Source organism: Eupeodes corollae, chromosome 1 (genome assembly GCF_945859685.1).
Source record: "Eupeodes corollae chromosome 1, idEupCoro1.1, whole genome shotgun sequence".
Taxonomy (NCBI): Eukaryota; Metazoa; Arthropoda; class Insecta; order Diptera; family Syrphidae; genus Eupeodes; species Eupeodes corollae.
This window is the reverse complement of record NC_079147.1, coordinates 107,045,354-107,066,701: the sequence shown is the minus strand read 5'-3', so window position 1 is coordinate 107,066,701 and position 21,348 is coordinate 107,045,354. Positions and strand designations below refer to the sequence as shown.

Genomic DNA, 21,348 nt, shown 5'->3' with positions numbered 1-21,348 from the left:
AATCACCTTGAATTTTGGGGCAGGTTAAAAAGAGTATTTATTAGGTTTCTATACAAGTATTCAATGCCTTCATATTCATCTTCTCCCCAAACTTGAGAAGCGTAGCCTAAAGTTTATTTTACAATTGAATCAAAATTATATGTAGTTGAAAGAATTATACGTTTGTTCGTAAAGGTATTTTTCATGCCTTGCTCACAGTTGCTTTTCTCACATAGGTGTTTTCTGTAATCTAATATTGGATTCAGTTTCAGGCCTAGAGAATATCTTCTGCATTTTATTCTTTTCTCTGTTTCTCACAAACATTACTTTATAGCTTTTTTGCAGAAACAAACTGCAGATATATGTAAATCAACCATTACATGTTTTCGCTTATTACTTTATTTTTCGATGAAAACTCAGCCTTATATCAAAAACTACACGAAACATTGAATTCGTTCTCCCATTCAGGGGGATGTATTTCCGAACTCATACAAATTTCTTGCACTGAACGCATTCTGCCATCTTCCAAATGTCAGCTGACCAATCAACAATATGTCAAATTAAAATTCCAACTGCGGTGAAATTAAATAATTCGTCATCACAAAGCAATAAGTAACAAAATTTTTGCTCCAGGAGAAAAGAAATTAAAGAAAAACCACAAAAAAGTGTCTGAAGTTGATTTTGTTTTATTAAATTTGTTCTTATATCATCTAATTTATTGTTATTAATTTATATTTGTTCAATATTAATTAAAAGATCTTAAAAAGAAAAAAGTTAAAACAATGTCGAAGTTATTGGGCGTCCCCCTTAAAAAGCCATCTGAAGTAGATATTGTAAAACCCCTTACAAATCTCATCCAAAGCACATACAGTGGCCCAGGCTCAGACAAAGTAAACTACTCCGAGGCCGTCACCGAATTCTCAAAGCAAAGAAACACTGCTATTTGGAAATTCTTCGACAAATACGAAGCATCATTGGAGACAGTCTATGCGTGAGTTAAGACCTTTTTGCTTCTCATTCTCATTCCCATAATAAAATTAAAAATGTGTGAAAAACTCTCTCTCTTGGATTGTGAATTAAATTAAAACAAACTAACAACCGACTACTGAGTCATTGGACAGAATTAGTAGCAAAGTTGTGTTGATGATTATATTCTTTCAATTGCTCTCGAAAAGAAATATCAAAACAAAAACCACTGAATGCTTATTTAAGTTAACAAAGCAAGTTTTTCTTGTTCATCTATTCTTCAGGTACTACGATCAAATATGCGCATTGGAAGCAAAGATTCCGGTTAATGAACTTCAGGTACCATTCAAATGGAAAGACGCTTTTGACAAGGGTTCAATTTTTGGAGGAAAAATCAGTTTGAGTAAGTTTAAAGTTTTTGATTCTTCTTCCGATTCTGTTTACACAAAACTTATTTTGATTGCTTCTGTGATGACAAAGGTTATCTTATGTAGGTGATTAATTGAAATGACTCAATCGCGGTTAAATTGATAAACCACTTCTACGAAAGCAAAGAAGAACATTTTTCTGGAAGATGCATGGCTACCTTATCTTGTTTTTTTTTTTAAATATAAAATTATCATTAAAACAAAAACAAACAAGATTACAAATATTTACCAACCAATCCACCTGTATGAGTTATAAAAGTCATGAAAATATTTATTTATTTATAAAAACTAACGTAGTATCTTAAATTGCTTGGTTGGTACCAGATTTTGGGGAGCATAATGGGCTTTCGGCTCGCTGATATATATTTGAAAATTTTGAGCAAGTTTACAATTTAAAGTTAAGTTTTCAAATAATTTATTGAAAGTTTCTAGATTTTCATTTCCGTAAGTAGTTCGTTAATGTTCTGATTGTTTTTAGATAAATGACGGTTTATGTGGTCTAGAAGGTATGTGATGTCCATTGTTTAATTGCAAGTAGGCAGATCGGAGGATTTTCCCTTTTCAGAAGATGTCAATGAGTCAGAGAACAAAATTGGTAATTGTTTCTTTCTGTGTAACAATTGGGTATAAACTAGATTGTGCTTTTGTTTTTGTTAATACCAGAAAAGTGATGAGTATAGATGAACCACCTGTGCCTCTGGATGGTTTTCATTTCTGATTTGATCGTTCTTAAGGGATCCGAATCATAGATGTTGAACAAAATCGTTGGTGATTTACTAGTTTAGGTTAAAACGGCTGTCCGTGATGATGTAGGATTTTTGATACATTTACTATTAGTTTTGATAAATAACGTTTTTGAATTAAAAAAAAAAAACTTTAAAAACATAACAAATGTTGAGGTTTTCTTCTAAGCTCAATGAAACCAATCTTACGAAACGTGAAAACCTCATTATTTTAATTCGTTATAGAAGAAATCTCCTTGGTAAGTCTCACGTTTTGGAGCTAGAGCAGGGCATGTACAGAGGATGTGAAAAACTGTTTCCTTTTCTTACTTATCCATACAGCTTCCTTATAGGTCATTAGAATTGACTTGTATTTCACGAATGTCCTTATTAAGTTTGCTTTTTCTTAAGCAATCCACAAAATTAAAGCTCATTCAATTTTATAAAAAAAAAGCTTTCTTGATTTTTTCGTATCTGTTATATCTAAGTCTATAAAATAACTCTAGCGGCAGTGAAGAGAAACATTTTCAGTTTTTCGGGTTTGTTTGTACTTGTTTAAGTTCGTAAAATAACTCTATAGGCATTTAAGGAAAACATGTGTTTTTTTTACACGAAAAGAAAGCTTATTAAACTTCCTTAAAAAATATGGTAAAAATATATTCGTGTCTGTAATTGTCCACAAAAAAATTGTAGTATTCAATTTGTAGGTCCTTTCTTACTTCTGAAATTCGTTGGCCCACTGTATGGCTTATTGCCTGCATGCCTAGAGAATAGGCATTGTAGCAACTTACTTTATCTTCTCCAACGATTCCACTCGCTATTGACATGATTTCATTTGTAACTGGAAAAAGAGGATGACATTGGAACCAATTTGACAGCATTGTAATGTCTGTATTATCTCTAACCTCCTCAAATCTTCATGTTACTCACTAGTAGAAAAAGGAACCAGGGAATTCTTCGAGTGATGAGAAAATTTCATGAGCAGCATTTATCCTTTTTTTTCAAATTCATTTTTATTTATTCAATCTTAAACCTATCTTAAAGCTAGAGAAAAATTCATAAAACTAGCCTAATTATCCATAACTTACAACTAACTTAATGGTCCCATACGGACACTCTAAGTTAAACTATAACACTTAAAACTAATGCCTTTCGCCCCTAAGATCTATTTTACTTCATTTTAATTTAATTTATTTTTGTATTTATTAGAAAATTTGAAAAAGAAAACTAATATCAATATCATTTACGGGAGTCGCCTATCCACGGTTCTTCGTCTGACGTGGTAGATTAACGGAACTGCCAATCTATTGTGTCTCAGTCCGCATTTGTCTAAAAAGAGGAATGCCTCTGGTGGAATGAACCCGCTCAAGCGTGCACTTTCAAAATACTCGTCGTTCGGATAGAACGCCCCGAAAATTAAATTGTTGGTCTAAGACATAGCTCTTGCAATGTGACCTCGAACGAGTTTTATCACGAAATTGTCAATTCTGTTGGTTCGAGCCCCGTTGTTTAGGACCTCGTTGGAATAGTAATGCACATAAGAAGATTCGGCTGTTCGATATAAGCCGGTACAGCGTCGTAAACACTGCCGCTCGAACACTCGAACGCAACGTTGAATCACACAGGACATCCATAAACAATCATTGGCCGTATGAGGGCCATGTAGCAAATTACCTTCACTCTGGGGTCAAGCCGACTGCTAAAAAACAGCCGTTTCGTCAGAGCGAAGGCTCCTCTGGCCCTGGTCAGAGCAGCTTTTATATGTCTGTCGAAATATAAATACTGATCTAACCAGATACCGAGGTACTTCACTACACTTTTGCTCGCTAATGGCTGCCCGTGAAGATCAACGATGACCATCTTGCGCCAATTCTTACACGTATCCCTCGTGGCCCTAGCCAACGGAGTCCGGAACAGAATTGTCTCTGACTTCTGGACATTTATTTTCAGTTTCCAGTCGTCGCAATATCGGTGAATCTTGTCGAAATCACGCTGCAAGAGAATTCTAATAACCTCAACCTTTCGGACGATTTATAATTGAGAATGTTGTGGTAGAAGTTACATTGCCAGTTTTGAAAACAAACTTTCTGCCGTTAAGCATATCATAAAGTATATACAACAATGGCTTGCTTATGCCAAGCCTGCTCAGTTTTAGGTAAAGGCCCTCTAACCATACGGTGTCAAAGGCCTTTTCCAAATCAACCAGAACAGCACCTGTGCATTGTTGTTTTGATTTATTCCATTGGATATCCGAAACGAGTTTAGACGCAGCATGAATTGTGTCATGACCCGCCTTGAACCCGAATTGTTTATCCGGAATTATTTTGTTGTCCGCAGCCCACTTAGTCAGAGCCCTATTAATGATTTTTTCGAAAACTTTGCTGATGCTCGGAAGAAGACTTATCGACCGAAGATTTGACGGGTTGGAGTTGTCCTTTCCCTTTTTCGGGAGAGGATGAACCACAGCAGTCTTCCAATGCACTGGATAATATGCATTATTCAGTGCATTGTTAAAGAGTGTGGTGTAAATGTCAATTGCTTCCGTCGGTAAATGTCTTAGTACAACGTTGGATATACCATCGACACCTGCTGACTTTTTATTTTTTATTGAATTGAAGACGAGTTGAAGCTCAACCTTCGTCACTAACAAGGGACTTGGTCCCGTTTGCTCGGCGATTATGGCATTTGCCAAGGAATCGTCATTGAACAGCATGAAACCGCGGTTCTCAGATCGCCAATGTGTGATATCATTACGGAGGTAAAAGTGATTAAGTAGGCCTCTGTTTTCCAGGTCGTGGTTGGGGCGAATGCTAACATTCACCTTGTATACTTGCTGGAAAGCAGCTCCCACCGCCTCCACTTTTTCCTTCGGATCTTCAATTATGTAAAAGTCATCGTCAAAGATGGCTTCCTCTGGATCTATTTGCGCTGTCCTGAGTACGTCTCTGTTCTCTTCAGTTCTTTGGAGTTTAAGACACGGAAGGTCATTATCGTTTTTTTTTTCCTGAATATCTTGTTGATTTTGGGGAACATACTAGGGTCACTCGAATTAACTGACCGGATTTTGCGGTCCCAGTACTTGTTAATTGATAGCCTGTAGTTCTCCTTAATCAACAGATTGACATTTTTTATGGACGATTTCAGTGTCCTACCCTCCCAGTCGCGTGGGTCTGTAAATCGTCTGTGCAAGTTTTTGAGTCTTGTCAGTAAGCCACTCTTGTGCCTTCGCAGTGCGTCAATTGTCGCGTTTCTGTAAGCGTCCATTTGGTCCCGTTCTCTGTACTTTGGAATTGTCCGTTCCATCGTTCGTTTTATTGTTTCGTCCATCTGTTGTAAATGTTGGTCAATTTCTGTATTTGTCAGGTTTCTGTTGTTTGGTGGGGCTATGTCACTCGAACGAAGTTCTCTCGCTAGGGCATTGGTGAAACGAGGCCACCGCATCTTACTGTAATTGGAAGAATGCGTTGCAACGTTTTCCTCCAACTCCACGCGTTCGTTAGGAATCTGCGTTACAGCAGCCAGCCCGCAGTGATCACTGTCGTACTCGACTGTCTGTAAGCAGTTTCGCGGGTGATTACCCACTTTGTCTGGTGGCGTACAGCAAAAGGTCCAGAAAGGAGCCGCTTCTTGGATACGATGGCCTTTCAGTAGCCAGCAGGTAGACGCCATATTCAACGCTGTAAAGATTCATCAAATTAAAAAGATGATTACCTCTGGGATTACTATGTTGATTTCCCCAATCTTCATGTTTTGCGTTCAAATCACCGGCCAAGATGAAATAGTTTTCTTCAAAGCTCAGTTTAAGTTCCCTAAAGACAATCTCGAGTTCTGATGCAAAGTAAGTGACCTGCGGAGCTCCAGCCGCATAAGCCGCAATCATATACATCGGCTTCCCTTGAGAGAGAGAGATGCATACAACGCAAACTTCTAGCGTCTTGAGCTTTCGCAATTCATTGTTGTATATGACTTTATAATTAATGCCTTTTCGTATAAAGAGAGCGACACCGCCCCCTTGAGTGGAGTCGGGCCGGTCTCTTCTTACGATATTGTAATTTTTATGAGTCAATTTGTGTTTGTGGTTTAGCTTAGTTTCGCTAGCCATAAACACATCGGGACTGTAGTCTTTTAACAATTGGAACATATTGGCTCTTCGTTCAATCCTAATCAGTGAGTTTAGATTCACAGCTAGGACTTTTAGGCGCGTCTCCGGCAGCGCGCCCATTATGGTCTAAATTGCGCCAGGCCAGGCAACAAAGAGTAGAGATGATCTACCCTTTTGCCTTGCTCCTTTATCTGACTTTGCAGTCCTGTTAGTTGACCTTGAATGCTGAACAACAAGGCTACAGCATTTAGCCCTAGTACCCATTTGCTAAGTATACTATCCGTGATTCCACGCCTTGGTGTCAAGCCACCATACTCTGCATTCCACACATTAGAGTTTGTTCAATCGTCCGGTCCGACCACACCGCTGTCCAATATTCTCATAGTAAAGTAACCCTCTTGCACAAAGTTTTTAAATTCATCTGGGGTCATCACAGAAGGCTTGTATCTTGTCCTGCAAATACAGGTTACATGATTTGGCGTACGAGAAGTGCCGGCCGGCATGGAAATATGGAATCATATTCTTCACACAGTTAATATAGGCGTTCCAATCGCCAGACCTCTAAACGTGAATAAAATCTTTAAGCAATGTAATCATAATAACAACTGAATCCATAAGGCTGCGGTTGGTCCATTGGATTTGAGTTTGTTAAGGTTTGTTTGTAGTTTCTCACTATTGTATCAAATGAGGGTTTTTTTAGTGCACATAACGAAGGAGACTCACCAAAAAAATTTTGTATGAGATTTTGGATTTCCTCTAATTCATGTTGGCTTATGTCGACTTGTTCCATTATTATTATTAAAACACGAACGGCTTTAGCGAATGCTTTTCCTTGCAGCATCTTTTTAACAGAAACCGGGGCGTTTATTGTACTCATTAACTCTTGCAGGCACCTTCCACTTATTAGAAAACCATTAACAGGCTTCCACTCAATCTGACTACGAATTTTGATAGACGGGACTCAGATGGTTCGAAGCTGTTGGGAACCTATTGTAGCTTGTCTCTTGTGATCAGACCTTCTGAATATACATTTAAACTTGGAACGAGTTTGATTGTTGCAAGTTGCGGTTAGAGAGCTACTAGGAAATCGTGCCACAGGAAGATCGCTAAGATTTCCTTAGTACATTGTTATAACTTCTTAAGAACTCTTTATAAGAATCCCAGTGAAAATTTATTCTTGTGGCGTTGGCTCTAAAGAGTTTTGTACATTCTCTTCTGAGTGAGGCTAGCTCTGAGGCCAACCATAGTGGTTTTCTTCTTCCTCTCATGAATTTAAATGGACAAGCAATTTCTAACGATCTATTCATAGTTAAGGTGAGATCATTGACTTTATTGCCAAATTCACTAGCGTTAGAGGAAGGAATAAATAGTCCCTGTTTTACTAAACTTTGTAGTATGTTTCTGTGATCAGAGAACGAGTGTTCTTTGGATACTTTCCAGTCCAAGATGATATAGTGCATATTATCGGACACAAGAGTTATGTTTAGGACTTTTTGTATAGTTTGAGTAGTAAAGGTAGGTTTATTTCCAACATTACTTACTAAAAAGTTAGTACCAAGGATGATTTACTAACAGCATATCAGTGTATTAGTTTCTGTGTGCTTTCTTGATAACAATATCTCAAAGATTCGTAATGGCCGTAGAGCTGTTGTTTATGTTCATGATAGCATGGATCACTAAGAAGCTGTCTATGCAGTGCATACGACCCAGTGAACTTTTGCGTTGCAAGCTTATTTTAAGGATTCGTAGAGAGCTAGAACTTCTGCGGAAACAATTAACGAGTGTTCAGGCAGTAGACCCAGTCTAATAAGATCGCCATTATGTGCTGTTACAGCAAAACCAGTATGATTTCGTGTTTTTGAAGCTTCGGAGAATATGAATTTTTAGTTTTTGGTTTTGAGGTCGTTTTTGATGGAATTGAACATTTGTCGGTACACATTTTTGGAGGGTGCTCTTTAGATAAATTGAACAGTGACAGTTCAAAGGATTCCTGTCTGCACGTTCCTTAAGGGTATGACGAAAATATAAGAAAGGATGGGTTTCTTTTTTGGTGTCGTATCACAGATTTTGTATCTTTATCTATAATGGATCTTGACAGAAACAAGAGTTCTGTAGTGAGTCTTAAAGTTGTTTCTTCAAATCTCTCGTCGGATACGGCCAATATTGGTGTAGTTTGAAATGCGTTAATTGATTGATAAAATGTTATTTTTATTACGTTAAGTGTTGATTTTGGACACTTTTCGTAAATGCTGAGCCCGTAGTCTATTTTGTTTAATAAAGGGTGTCCCAAAATTAACGCAAGATTTGAATTAAATAGAAAACGCCGTTTTTAGTCTTTTGATAGTTTTATTTGTATTGACTCGTAAAGTACATAGGATAGGGTTATGTATGGAATAACACATCGGACAAATGGCCTCCACGGCTTTGCATGCACATGCGCACTCTTTTGTTGAAATTTTTCTTGACCATTCTGCATAAATGTGGCTGAATTTCGTTGATCCAGCGTTGAATCTCCTCCTTTAATGCACGGGTGGTTGTGGGCTTGTTGACATAGACTTGTGATTTCAAATAACCCTATAAAAAGAAGTCTAATGGTGTTAAATCAAACGATCTAGGAGGCCAATTTCGATCACCGAAAGGAGAGAGTACACGACCTGGAAATGTCTCATGCAGTAATTGAATTGTTTCACGGGCTGTATGACATGTGGCACCGTCTTGTTGAAACCACATATTGGACACATCAATATCATCCAATTTTGGCAAAAAGAACTGTGTAATCATGTCGCGATATCGAGCAACAGTAACAGTCACTGCTTGACCAGCATCATTTTCAAAAAAAATATGGCCCAATTATGCCTCCAGCCCAAAATCCACACCATACAGTCACGCGTTGTGGATGCATTTGTTTTTCGACGATCACATGTGGGTTCTCCGAACCCCAAATGCGGCAATTTTGGCGATTGACAAAGCCATCAAGATGAAAATGTGCTTCATCGCGTAGGATTATTTTGCTCGAAAAATCAGGGTCCAATTGTTGATGTTCAATAATCCATTTAACGAACTCTCTTCTCTGTCCATGGTAATTAGGCTTCAATTGTTGTGTTAATTGAATTTTGTAAGCATGAAGACACAGATCTTTGGTGAGTATGCGCTGTAGAGAGGTTCTTGAAATTTGCAATTCTTGTCCACGACGTCGAACTGAGGTTCCTGGATTGTCAGCAACACTCACGCACTGCTTCGACATTCACATTTGAACGGCTTGTTTTTGGGCGACCATTGTGTTTGGCGTCTCCAACGGATCCAGTCTCCATGAACTTTTCAATTAATCTCTTCACAGTTGACGAAGTTAAAACACTATTCCGACCATATTTTGTATGAAATTTTCGAACAGCAGCCGCCAAGCTTTCACTATTTTTGAAATATTTTTAATAATGAAGACACGTTGTTCTATCGGGTAACTCTCCATTTTTAATAACCCTATACTGTTAGCTGTCAAATTGCTTTTTTTCAGGGTTGCCAACAATTCACTGCACAAATGGCGGCAAATTCAAATTTTGCGTTAATTTTGGGACACCCTTTATTAACATAGCATAGCGGTGAGTCGGTTATGGTATGAGGCTGTGTTTGCAAGTTCGGATCTAACATTTGTTGGAAGGTAAAATGTATTAAATGGATACTTTGAAACAACATTTGGGATCAAGTGTCTGTAAATTCGGAATACAAGGCAATATCATCAATAGAACTTTATAAAAAGTAAAGACTCAAAGACGGGCCTTCAAGAAGAATAATACGCAACTAAGTACTAAATTTTTGTTTCTGAGTTACTTTTGTTTTTAAAGGCTTAAATTGTAATTTAGGCTTATTTAAAATAAAAACGTGTTTAAATATCTCTATAAAATGGTTATAAAGTTTAATATTCTGCAAACATTTTATCATAGAAAATGCATTTTAAGTATTTATATTCCATGTGTCGGATCAGTCGTAGCCGTCACTGTCTATATTTTTCATAAAATTGGACACATTTTATCTAACTCAGTGGCTATTGAAGCATTTAGTCAAACTCATCATTACTTTGTGTTGCGTGTCTATTTACATCTTTATCTTAAAAACGGATGTGTGTGTTTGAAGCACATAGACCTTTGGCAATATTTGCTGATTCAATTGATGCAATATGATCATATCGAGTATCACGTAGATTAGATATGACATAAATCGCTCAAGTGGTTTAAATGTTAAAGTTAAAGAATAATAACAGATCACATATTAGTTTATTGCATTTCTATGCATAATTGTTTTACTAGAACGTGCAAAACATTTACTTTTCGTTGAACTACATATTGTATATATTAAATTAATTCAAACGGTCTGAATCATGTCGGTATTTATTATTAAATAGTAGAACCCAAGTAGGTGAAGATTCCGATCCTGCTGAAAATTTTATTATATTAGTGCCATTATTCTTCTCACACCATGGTCTCGCCATATATATTAGGAATGATGTTGCATATCAACTTTTACCACAATACGGTCATTGTACCAACTCCCTTTTTAATTTCATGTGGTTAAAACTTTCCGTGAAAAATGACATCATTCACTATTGTTTTCTTTATCGGTTCCCATACCTGGACAGAGTTTCAACTTCTCAGGAATTTGATGCTCTGTCTGACTCCATACAAAGAATTGTCTCCCTGTATCCTCACACTGAAATCGTTATTACGGGCGATTTCAATGTTCACAATTCTTCGTGGCTTCGCCATTCGGGCCAGACAACGCCCGAAGGAATGTGTGCTAAAATTTTTGCTGAGTTTAACCATCTTACTCAGCTTGTCAATGAGCCTACTCGAATATCAGACGTTAACGGCCGAGCAGAAAATACCCTTGACTTGTTTCTCACTTCTGATCCTGATAAGTACACAATCAGTGTATTGACGCCTCTAGGCGCATCGGACCATAGTGTTATATCTGCTAATTTCTCGTGTCCAACAAATCCAGTTAAAGAAAGAGCTCCAAAGAGAACCGTTTGGCAGTACGAGAAAGCCAACTGGGACGGTCTCAATAATCTTTTCAGGATCTTTAACTGGTCGCTATGCTTCCTCGGTAGCGACGTAGACTCCAGTGCAGATATGATTTCTAGTATGATTCATTTGGGAATGGAAACGTTTATCCCGAATAGGGTTAAAAGTATTAAACCCAAGGTTAAATCATGGTTCGATTCGAGCTGCAAAGAGGTTATCAAGGAGAACGAGGTGAGCTTCCGGTGTTTTAAAGCCAACCCAACTGAAGAAAACCGGAAAAAGTTTAAGCAAGCCAGGAAGCCCTGCAACGCCTATATTCGAAGGACCAAATTTTTACATGACCAAAAATTACGGCGAAAAATACTGCAATGTCCCAAAGGCAGTAAGAATTTTTGGTCATTTGTAAAAAACATGAGGAATTCTTCCTCTTTCTCGGTTCCTACGCTTGTTGTCAATGACACTCCTTTAGTTAGCTCTATTGATAAAGCCAACTTATTTGCAATGCAGTTCGCCGAAAATTCCACCTTACCAGATAGTGTCATGACTCCCCCAGTTCTTGAACGCGTAAATGATTCTATGGGACCAATCTTTTTTCGTACTTGAACTGTGGCGAGAGTTCTTAAAGATCTCAACATTCATAAATCCGCTGGCCCAGATGGTATCCCCGCTATTATTCTGAAGAGGTGTTCTTCCACGCTAGCAAAACCACTGCGTAAGCTTTTCCATCTATCCTATTCTTCTGGGCTCGTTCCGAGTAGTTGGAAAACTGCATTTGTTCAGCCAATTCCAAAAAAAAGGCGAATCTTCTTCTCCCACAAATTACCGACCGATAGCACTAACGTCCCTTCTTTCTGAGGTCATGGAAACGCTGATTAATTATTAGCTTAAGAAATATCTTGAGGAACGGAAGCTTCTTAATGACCGGCAATACGGCTTTCGTAGCAATAGGTCCACTGGTGATCTCATGGTTCATCTCACCGAACAGTGGAACAGATCTTTACATCGTTTTGGAGAAAGTAAGATTATTGCACTTGATATTTCAAAGGCATTTGATAAAGTTTGGCATCGAAAATGCGTGCTTTCGGTATCGACGAATCTCTTCTTCGTTGGATTAGAAATTTTCTTTCGAACCGTTCAATACAAGTTGTTTTGGACGGATTCAAGTCTGAAACTCATAAAATAAACGCTGGTGTGCCCCAGGGCTCCGTTTTGTCTCCGACCCTCTTCCTCATTTTTATAAATGATCACCTGTCTGCTTCTTCTAATCCAATACTTTGTTTCGCTGACGATAGCACTCTTAGCTTTTCATATTCGTTTCCAGACTCACAACCCTCCTCTTCGGATGTGGAACTGCAACGGCAAAATATGATAAGCTCATTAAATTCCGACCTACACAGCATTGTACAATGGGGAATACAAAATCGTGTGGAATTTAATGCTTCGAAAACGCAATGCTGTCTTGCATCGTTAAAGCGAGATAAACCGTCTTTGCCACTATCTATGAGTGGCACTTGCATCAACGAAACAGAAAATCTTGACATCCTCGGAATGTGCATCAGCAACCACTTATTTTGGAGCGATCACATACGCGATGTTGCCAAAAATGCCGCCAGATGTCTAGGTTTTTTGAGACGTTGCAAGAAATGTTGTTCTCCGTCTGATCTGGCTACAATCTACAAAACCTATATACGTCCGAAACTTGAATATAACTCTCATCTCTGGGCTGGTGCTCCAGTAACTTATTTAAGCCTCTTGGACAGTATTCAAAAAAGAGCTTTTAAAATGATTGGTGACATTAACATCATCAACTCGTTTACATCACTCGAACATCGACGCAAGGTTTCTTGCCTCACTCTTTTTTACCGTTATTTTAACGGACTATGCTCTAGTGAAATAGCCAGTTGCATTCCTCCCCTTAAACAATTTAACCGTAATACCCGCGCTTCTAGGAATGCCCATCAGTTTACCCTTGAGCCCAACTTCGGACGTACTATGAAGTACAGAGATTCTTTTTTTAGCCGTACTACGCGAATGTGGAACGCCTTGCCACGCTCTATCTTTCCCTATCATTGCAATGTTCAGAAATTTAAAACCAATGTACACCGACACCTCCTATCCAACCCTTCCCTCTTTTCCTAATGCTCACACTGTGTCTTTGGCATATTAAAGGTATAAAAAACCCTTTTAGTGTTTGCTAATTATAAAAAAAAGAACTACCCATAAAAAACTTTGATTTATTCCAACATTCATTTGACTAAAAAAAAGTATTTGTCTAAGTAGAAAGCTTAGAAAGTGGGCGAAGGAGAAACTAGTGGTTGGTTTTCAAGTTGTGCTTCTGAAAATCTTATCTTAAAATCTTATGTTAGCATCAACAGATTTAGAACATATGCAAAGTATCTTCAAATGTGTTCGCGTATTTTGTTCAGTGTTGTAATAAACTTAATCAGCCTTATCACGAATTCCATCGTAATCGGAAATTTTTAAGAATGCCGAAAAAGCTATTACCAAATACGTTCGTAGAGGAAAGTCTCATACAATTTCGAATTACAAACGAATTTTGTGAAACAGCGGAAATCATAAAAGTTTCCGATTACTATAGATTTTGTGATAGGCCTGAATAGCCCAAAACTGTCCTTAAATAGAGTTATTAAAAAAAATCCGTTGATTAATTTATTTTTAACTTACTCATCCGGAGTTCTTTCGTCGTTTGCGAGCCTTTGCAAGCTCCCTAATGCCCTCCAAACCAAGAGCTCTAGCGTTAGTACCCATATGATCCCTTTAGCAGAAGTCCGGTCTTAATCGTCGTGTAAGGCTTGGGTTTGGGATGTCGGCGTGTTTTGGCTCTTTTCAATACATCCACATTTTGATGCAGCTCGTATTATTCACGATTGAATCTTTTCCTCAATAAGCCCTCTTGGCATTTTCATTATTATCATCTAAGCATTGAAATTATGTACAGTTTTAATTAAACAAGTAATTGAAAGATTTTTCACTTTGAATCTACTTAAACAAATTAAATAAAATAAAAATCATTAGTTTAGATTTGAAATTTGTATTTTACAATTGTATTTTTTAGTCTAGTATCTTTAATTTAAATTTTTAGAACGGAAATTGAACATTATTTTATATTTTTTGCTGGCATAAGCCTCCAACAAGGCGGCTCATGTCTCGATTTTTTCGTTTATTTGGTAAATCTCTTTACTCCATGTCTTGTTCGTTCTTTCTGTTGGTCTTTTACTTTTTCTCTGTTCTCGATTTTAAAGTTTGGTCCTAAAGTCTTTAAATATGTTCTGCCCAACTCCATTTCAGACTTTTTGTTCCATCTTTTAAGTCAGTTGGGATATTGTTTCGGATTTCTTAATTTCTTATCTTTTCGAGGGGTCTTATATTCTTCATAGCGCACATAGTAGTAATAGGGTCTCATAATCACACACTTAACATAAAGATGTGTTCCAAATATTCTTTTATTTTCTCTTATGTGTTTCTCAATCTTACATTTACATATTTCGAGGGTTAAAGTTAAATTTTACTTATTAGATTATTTTAAAACACTGTTGTCCAGCAAGATATGGTCTAACTATTTAATTTGGACGATTCCCTACATTCGAAAGCATTCCATGATTTCAAAAATTTTCCAAATATGTTTTATTTAAGATAGTTAAATTACAATAGTTTAGAGGGTTTTTGCCCATTTAACGTACAAATCTTAGAAATTGTGTTGAAATGTAGCTTTCTTCCAAAAGTAATATATTCTATCCTTTTTGGCATTTCTATAAATGCGAAGAACGCTACAAAAATATAAATGCAAAAACCCAGAAAATGAGAAACTTTTCAAGATATTTTGATCTTAAAGGAGTTAACAAAATTGAAAAATTGTAGAGAAATTAAGGTAAACAATTAAGTTGGGAAGAAATATATCATCACATTTCACGAACTACACTTTCTAGTATCTCTTCTTCATTATTCGCAATTAAAATCTATTATCAAAATATCAATGGAGTACGGACAAAAATCAATAAGGTCTACAAAAATATACCATTCTACCACAAGACATAATCATTTTGACTAAAACTTGGCTAAAAAATACATTCTTGGATACGGAACTCATCGATTTGAATTATCAAGTGAACAGACGTGATAGACATTGCTTAAATGATATCAGCACTGTAGGAGGTGGACTTTTGCTTGCCGTACAAAATTACTTGATATGCACTTTGGTTGACGAATTTCATCAATCTGATGTAGAAATGATTTGCATAAAAGTTAAAACTGTGACAGGACTGCTATACATTATCGCCACATATATACCTCCAAACTCTCCTAACAACGTTTATAAAAACTTAATTAATTGCATAGACAAAATAAACTATCAAATTGAGCCACTAGTCTTAGGAGATTTCAATCTTCCAAACTTGATCTAGACTAAACAGACGCATGAGAAATATCTATCTCCTATTAACATGTCCTCTACCAACGAATTCTTGACAATTGACGGTCTTGCCTCATGTGGACTAAGCCAATTTAATGGGATTACCAACAACTTCAACAAAATATTGGACCCCATATTCTTCTCGGACACACTCAATGCTGATATTGCTGTAAATTAAGCCAATACCCTACTTGTCGAAGAAGACCGACATCACCCAGGATAAGACCTATCTTTTAATTTAAATGTATGTGATGTTCCTAATTGCTCCAAAGAAAATCTTGAAATTTAACTTAAAAAAATGCAGACTTAATGAACTTTTCAACCCGTTATGTAATGTTGACTGGAATCATTTGTTTGAGAACTGTGACATTAATGTTCTCTTTATTTATTCTAAATCTGGTTTGACTCTTGCTTAAAAAACTTAAAAAATAAAAGAAACAAGGCCTGGATTAAATATAATAAAACGAAAGCTGATAATGACTTGGTAATATACAATGAGCTAAGAAATGTGTTTATTGACTATTCAGATATTCTTTATAATGACTTTATTTTAAATACTGAAACCGAAATAAAAAAATAAACAAACAAAATTTAGAGCTATGTTAAAAGTAAGAGAAATACTGACGGTTATTTAAACTGCATGTTTTTCAACAACGAACTTAGCCATGACTCTTAAAAAATTTCAAATATGTTTGCATTAGCGAACTTCTATCAAAAGCCTAAGTTATTGGCCCTCTCACAAAATTTCCCTCATTTGAATTTAATTAGTCTTTGGATCTCTGAAGATGAAATTGTTCGCAAAGCTTCAGAACTTGACGTTTAGTATAGCCCTGTCCAGATGGTGTACCTTCTTATATTTTGAAAAATGCGCATCCTATTTATCCTATTTTCCTGAAATTTGGAAGAGTACGTTCATAACACCGATACATAAAAAAGGTAGTAAAAATGAAATACAAAATGTTAGTCCCATTGCAAAACTGTCTGTCATTCCTAAGTTATTTGAGTCCACAGTTTGAAAAGTCATATCGTTTAATTGTAAGTCTATAATTTGTGATAGTCAACATGGTTTTGTTCAAAATAAGTCAACAGTTACAAACCTCTTTTATTTCAGTTCTTTTTGTTTAAATTCGTTTGAAAAACGGAAACAAATTGACTGTGTCTTCACCGACTTTAGTAATGCCTTTGATAAATTGTGCCATAAAACGTTAACTTCCAAACTTAAATCCCAAGGCCTTAAGGATAAATTTGTTAGTTGGGTTTCGTCGTACTTATATAATAGATCATACAGCGTAGTTTTTAGGAATGAGCAGTCATCATATTTTTATACCAACTCTGGCGTACCACAAAGTAGCCACTTTGGATCTTTACTGTTTATTTTGTACGTTAGCGACTTACCTTCTATTATAAGTCACTCATCCGCTTTAATTGACGCTGATGACATTAAAATTTGCAAACGTATTGACTCACTTGACGACTGTTTGCCTACAAGATGATCTAAATAGTTTTCGCGAAAGGTGTTTTATAAATAAGCTTTTACTAAACATAGGCAAATGTAAATCAATGTGTTTTACACGCAAACAAAATGTTTTGACTTTCAATTATCAATTAGACTCTTCTTATTTGACTAAACTCTCTACCTTCTCTGACCTAGGCATTATTCTTGACTCAAAATTAACTTTTACAAGTCATTATATTATTAAAAAAGCAAATAGGACACTTGTTTTATAAAACGGTTTTCACATGAATTTCGCGACCTTTATATTCTTAAACTTCCTTATATAACATTTGTAAGACCAATATTGGAATGTGGCTGCATAATATGGGCTCCCTTTTGTGCTTCTGCCACCGTTTCTTCCCATAGTCCAATAATCTCGAACTTCCACGTTACAATCATAGGCTCACGCTTATAAATCTTCCATCGCTTTCTAAGCACAGAGTACATTCAGCAGTGCTTTATTATAAAATTAATCAATGGGTCGGTCATATCACTATCAATTTTGGAAAATAAAACTTTATTTATAGCCGTTTAAGGATTAGAAGCCAAGTCCCTTTTCGTCCTATATCAAGCAGATCGAACTATGGTAAAAACAGCCCCCTCGACCAATCGATTTCAGTTTACAACAAATATTACGTTTTTGGCCGTAAGCGATGATTTTAAAAGTAAAACATTTAAAGTAAATTTTTTCAATACTTCAGTTTAGCTTCATTTTTTTTGCAAATTGAATTAAAGCAATGTAAATCTATTAATCTAGAATAAATGTAACATTAGTGTTAATTTCTAACGTTAGTTTGTTCAACGAATTCAATAAATAAAATAAAATATATAAGCTTTATGACTCATATAATCCCCCTCCCCCTGGATCGCGTATTAGTCAAAAGCTGATGAATTTTTGCTGCCCGATTGGAAGAGAGCTGAATTTCTGATTCATTTTATGCTCTTGGTCCAGTATTTCAGCATAATAGTTTAAAAGTTTAAAGCAGGAAAACACAAATTTTATTTTTATACCTAATAAATAATTCAAAATATACCGGAGTCATATTCATCAACACAATACGATAGGTTTTGAATTCAAGGGATTTTTACAAAAAATTAAAAAAAGGAAACTTCGAAGGGGGATCCATCGCTTCGGAATGCATACACATTGTAAAAAGAATTGTTTAATATCTTATTTATTTTTTGTTTGCAGCCCTTACGTCTCTCTTGTATGAGAAAGTATGCGTTTTGTTTAATATAGCAGCTTTGCAGAGCAGTATCGCCGCATCACAAGCCCTTGACAATGACGATGGTCTTAAATTGGCGCTTAAATTATTCCAACAAAGCGCTGGAATCTATCAGTTTCTTAAAGGCGCTGTTCCAGCTGCCATCCCTTCGGAACCAACACCTGATCTAAGTCAAGATACTTTAGCTGTTTTGAGTAGTTTGATGTTGGCTCAGGCTCAAGAAGTTTTTGTTAATAAAGCAATTAAAGGTAAATATTTAGAAAAACATTTAACCCTGGGGACCACATTTCTTATAAAATATTGTTTTATTTTAAATTAAGATGAAATGAAAGATCAAATCATCGCAAAGTTGTGTTGCCAATGTGAAGAGTTCTATGCTGATGTTTTGCGTCTAATGCAAAAAGAATCGTTGCGCAATCTTTGGGACAAAGAATGGGTGCCATTGATAGCGGGAAAGCAGGCTGGTTTCCACGCCATGACAAATCTCTACCAGAGTTTGGTGTGTCGTTCAGCTAAGCGAATTGGTGAGGAAATTGCCCGTTTGCGCAATGCTGTTGATCTTTTCAATTCAGCCCAATCACGTTCTGGTAATCCACATTTCCTCGATGAATACGCAAACCGCGCCAAGCGCAATCTAGCCGAATCAACAAAGGACAATGAATTCATCTACAATGAGATGATTCCTGATGTTAAAACTCTTGCCTCCCCGGGCAAGGCTCAACTGGCCAAGATGCTGCCAGTGGCATCGCCAATGTCACCCAAATTCAAAGACATTTTCGTTGAGTTGGTACCAGTTGAACTTCATCGTGCTCTTCATGCATCCGAAGCACGAAAGAATGAGATTGTCAATGCCGAAATAATGAAATTGCGTGAAGCAACAACTCTCTTGAATGGTGTTCTGTCAAGTTTGAATTTACCAGCGGCTGTGGAAACAGCTGATTCGGGTTCCGGTTTACCGCCATCGCTGCTGGAAAAATCAAGTGATCTTCAAGCCAAGGGTGGCATTGTTAGTTTGAATACGTACTTGCGAGAGTTGCCCGAATTATTGACGAGAAACCGGGAAATACTTGACGCTACCGAGAATATGCTCGACGAGGAACGTGATTCGGACAACCAGTTGCGTGCTCAATTCAAGGAACGTTGGTCGAGAATTTCATCGGAAAAACTAACCGAAATGTTTAGGACAAATGCCAAGAAGTATCGTGAAGTCATAAACAATGCTGTAGAGGCAGACAAAATAGTTCGTCAAAAGTTTGAAAAGAATTCAAAGGTAATAATTTAATTCATTGATTTAATTGTTTTAATTGTTTTTGAATGAATTTTAGGGAATTCAATTGCTGTCGTTGCCGGCCGACCAGTTAAATAATTCCATACCATCTTCTGGCGGGAGTGTTGATCAGAATTGCTCAAGCGTGCAAAAATTAAAAGCTCTAATGGAAGCTGTAAGTACTAGATACTGTTTTTAAAATATCGATAAAAGTCATGTTGTAACTTTGCAGGTTGAAACAATAAAAGCCGAACGTGACGCCATAGAATCAGAACTCAAGTCAGCAACAGTGAATATGAAAGATCAATTTCTACAAGCCCTTGCTCAAGATGGTGCCATTGATGAGCCTGCATTGTCGGTCTCATGCATTGGCCAAGTCCTCGGCCCATTGCAATCTCAAGTTCAGGAGAGCATTCAACGTCAGACAACCTTAGTTAGTGACATTCAGGAGGCGCACTCTGCCTTCACTGCCGAAAATGGCAACACCGGCAATTCTCGTGATGCACTCTTCTCCGAGTTGGCTTTGGCTTATGATAGCTTCAACGATTTACTAAGCAATCTCAAGGAAGGCACAAAGTTCTACAATGATCTAACTCAGCTGCTGGTAGTTTTCCAAAATAAAATCTCAGATTTTTGTTTCGCTCGCAAGACCGAAAAAGAAGAACTATTAAAGGATCTAACTACGGAATCCAGCAGGCAAGCACCACCCCCAACACCTCAGATGCCATCACATTATGCATCTACAAACACAACTGGTAGGACAATTGTTTAGGTGTTCAAATTGTATTTGAATGTTTTTAACTCATCTTACATTTTAGATTCTGCTGGTGGTTCAGCTCCGTCCTTGGGGGCATCTACTGGAAGCATTCCATACCCACAGCAAACGCAGGGTATGCCGATGCCATATGGAGGAACAGCTGGTGTCCCATATCCAGCATATGTTCCACCTCCAATGCCACAAGGTTTCAATCCGTACGCGACTCTTCCGTATCCAACAAGTAAGTGCTCACATTTTCATTGTAACTGAACGGAAATTTTAACAATAAGATTTTATTTTAGATGCATACCAGTACTCTGGATTTCCTCAAGGCCCACAGCCTGGTCACTATGGAACATACCCAGGTAGTTATGCTAACCAACAGGGAGGATATCCAAACCAAAAACCACCAGGCTGGTGATTGCCTCTAATGCTCGGTGTTGGCTGATTTGTACCGTGTTTTTATATTTCTATAATTAGTATCTAAAACAATTTATTAATAATTATTATGTATCCCAATTTTGAATTCAGTTTAGAGCCCAAATTATTATGAAAATTGTGAAAGGAACAAACTAAATGTTTGGCACGTTTATTGGTTTTTAAAAGATTATTCAGGAAAAAGCATGCAACGCAACTATTTATCACTGTTAACAAAAGAAAAAGTATTTAATAAAGTGCTGAAAAGCAATAAAACTATGTCTAAAAACAAATAAAAAGGGTGGTATAATCGGAAAAATCGTGCAATAATTTTAGCATTTTAGGGGTACATCTTGTACTGTAGGAATTATTGCTGTTCGCGATAGTAGGGCTGAAGAGCCATCCACCACAACTTGTCGTCGTACCCAACAATTGCACCTCTCTCGTTGATGAACATTATGCATTTAGACTTGCATTTAGGACTTACAAGGTGCAATTAACTCAATAACTATGTATTTTTGACCATTTCATCTTCATTGAAGAAG

General features: G+C 36.9%; 1 protein-coding gene across 1 annotated transcript; it reads left to right on the top strand.

Moving 5' to 3' along the window:
- Positions 1-559: 559 nt before the first annotated feature.
- Positions 560-21,102, top strand: LOC129938877 (programmed cell death 6-interacting protein). Its single transcript, XM_056046693.1, has 8 exons — positions 560-970; positions 1,230-1,348; positions 18,329-18,610; positions 18,683-19,632; positions 19,688-19,804; positions 19,862-20,384; positions 20,448-20,627; positions 20,689-21,102. The coding sequence occupies exons 1-8, from the start codon at positions 762-764 to the stop codon at positions 20,805-20,807; spliced, it is 2,499 nt and encodes an 832-aa protein (XP_055902668.1). The 5' UTR covers positions 560-761; the 3' UTR covers positions 20,808-21,102.
- The last annotated feature ends 246 nt before the right edge of the window (positions 21,103-21,348 follow it).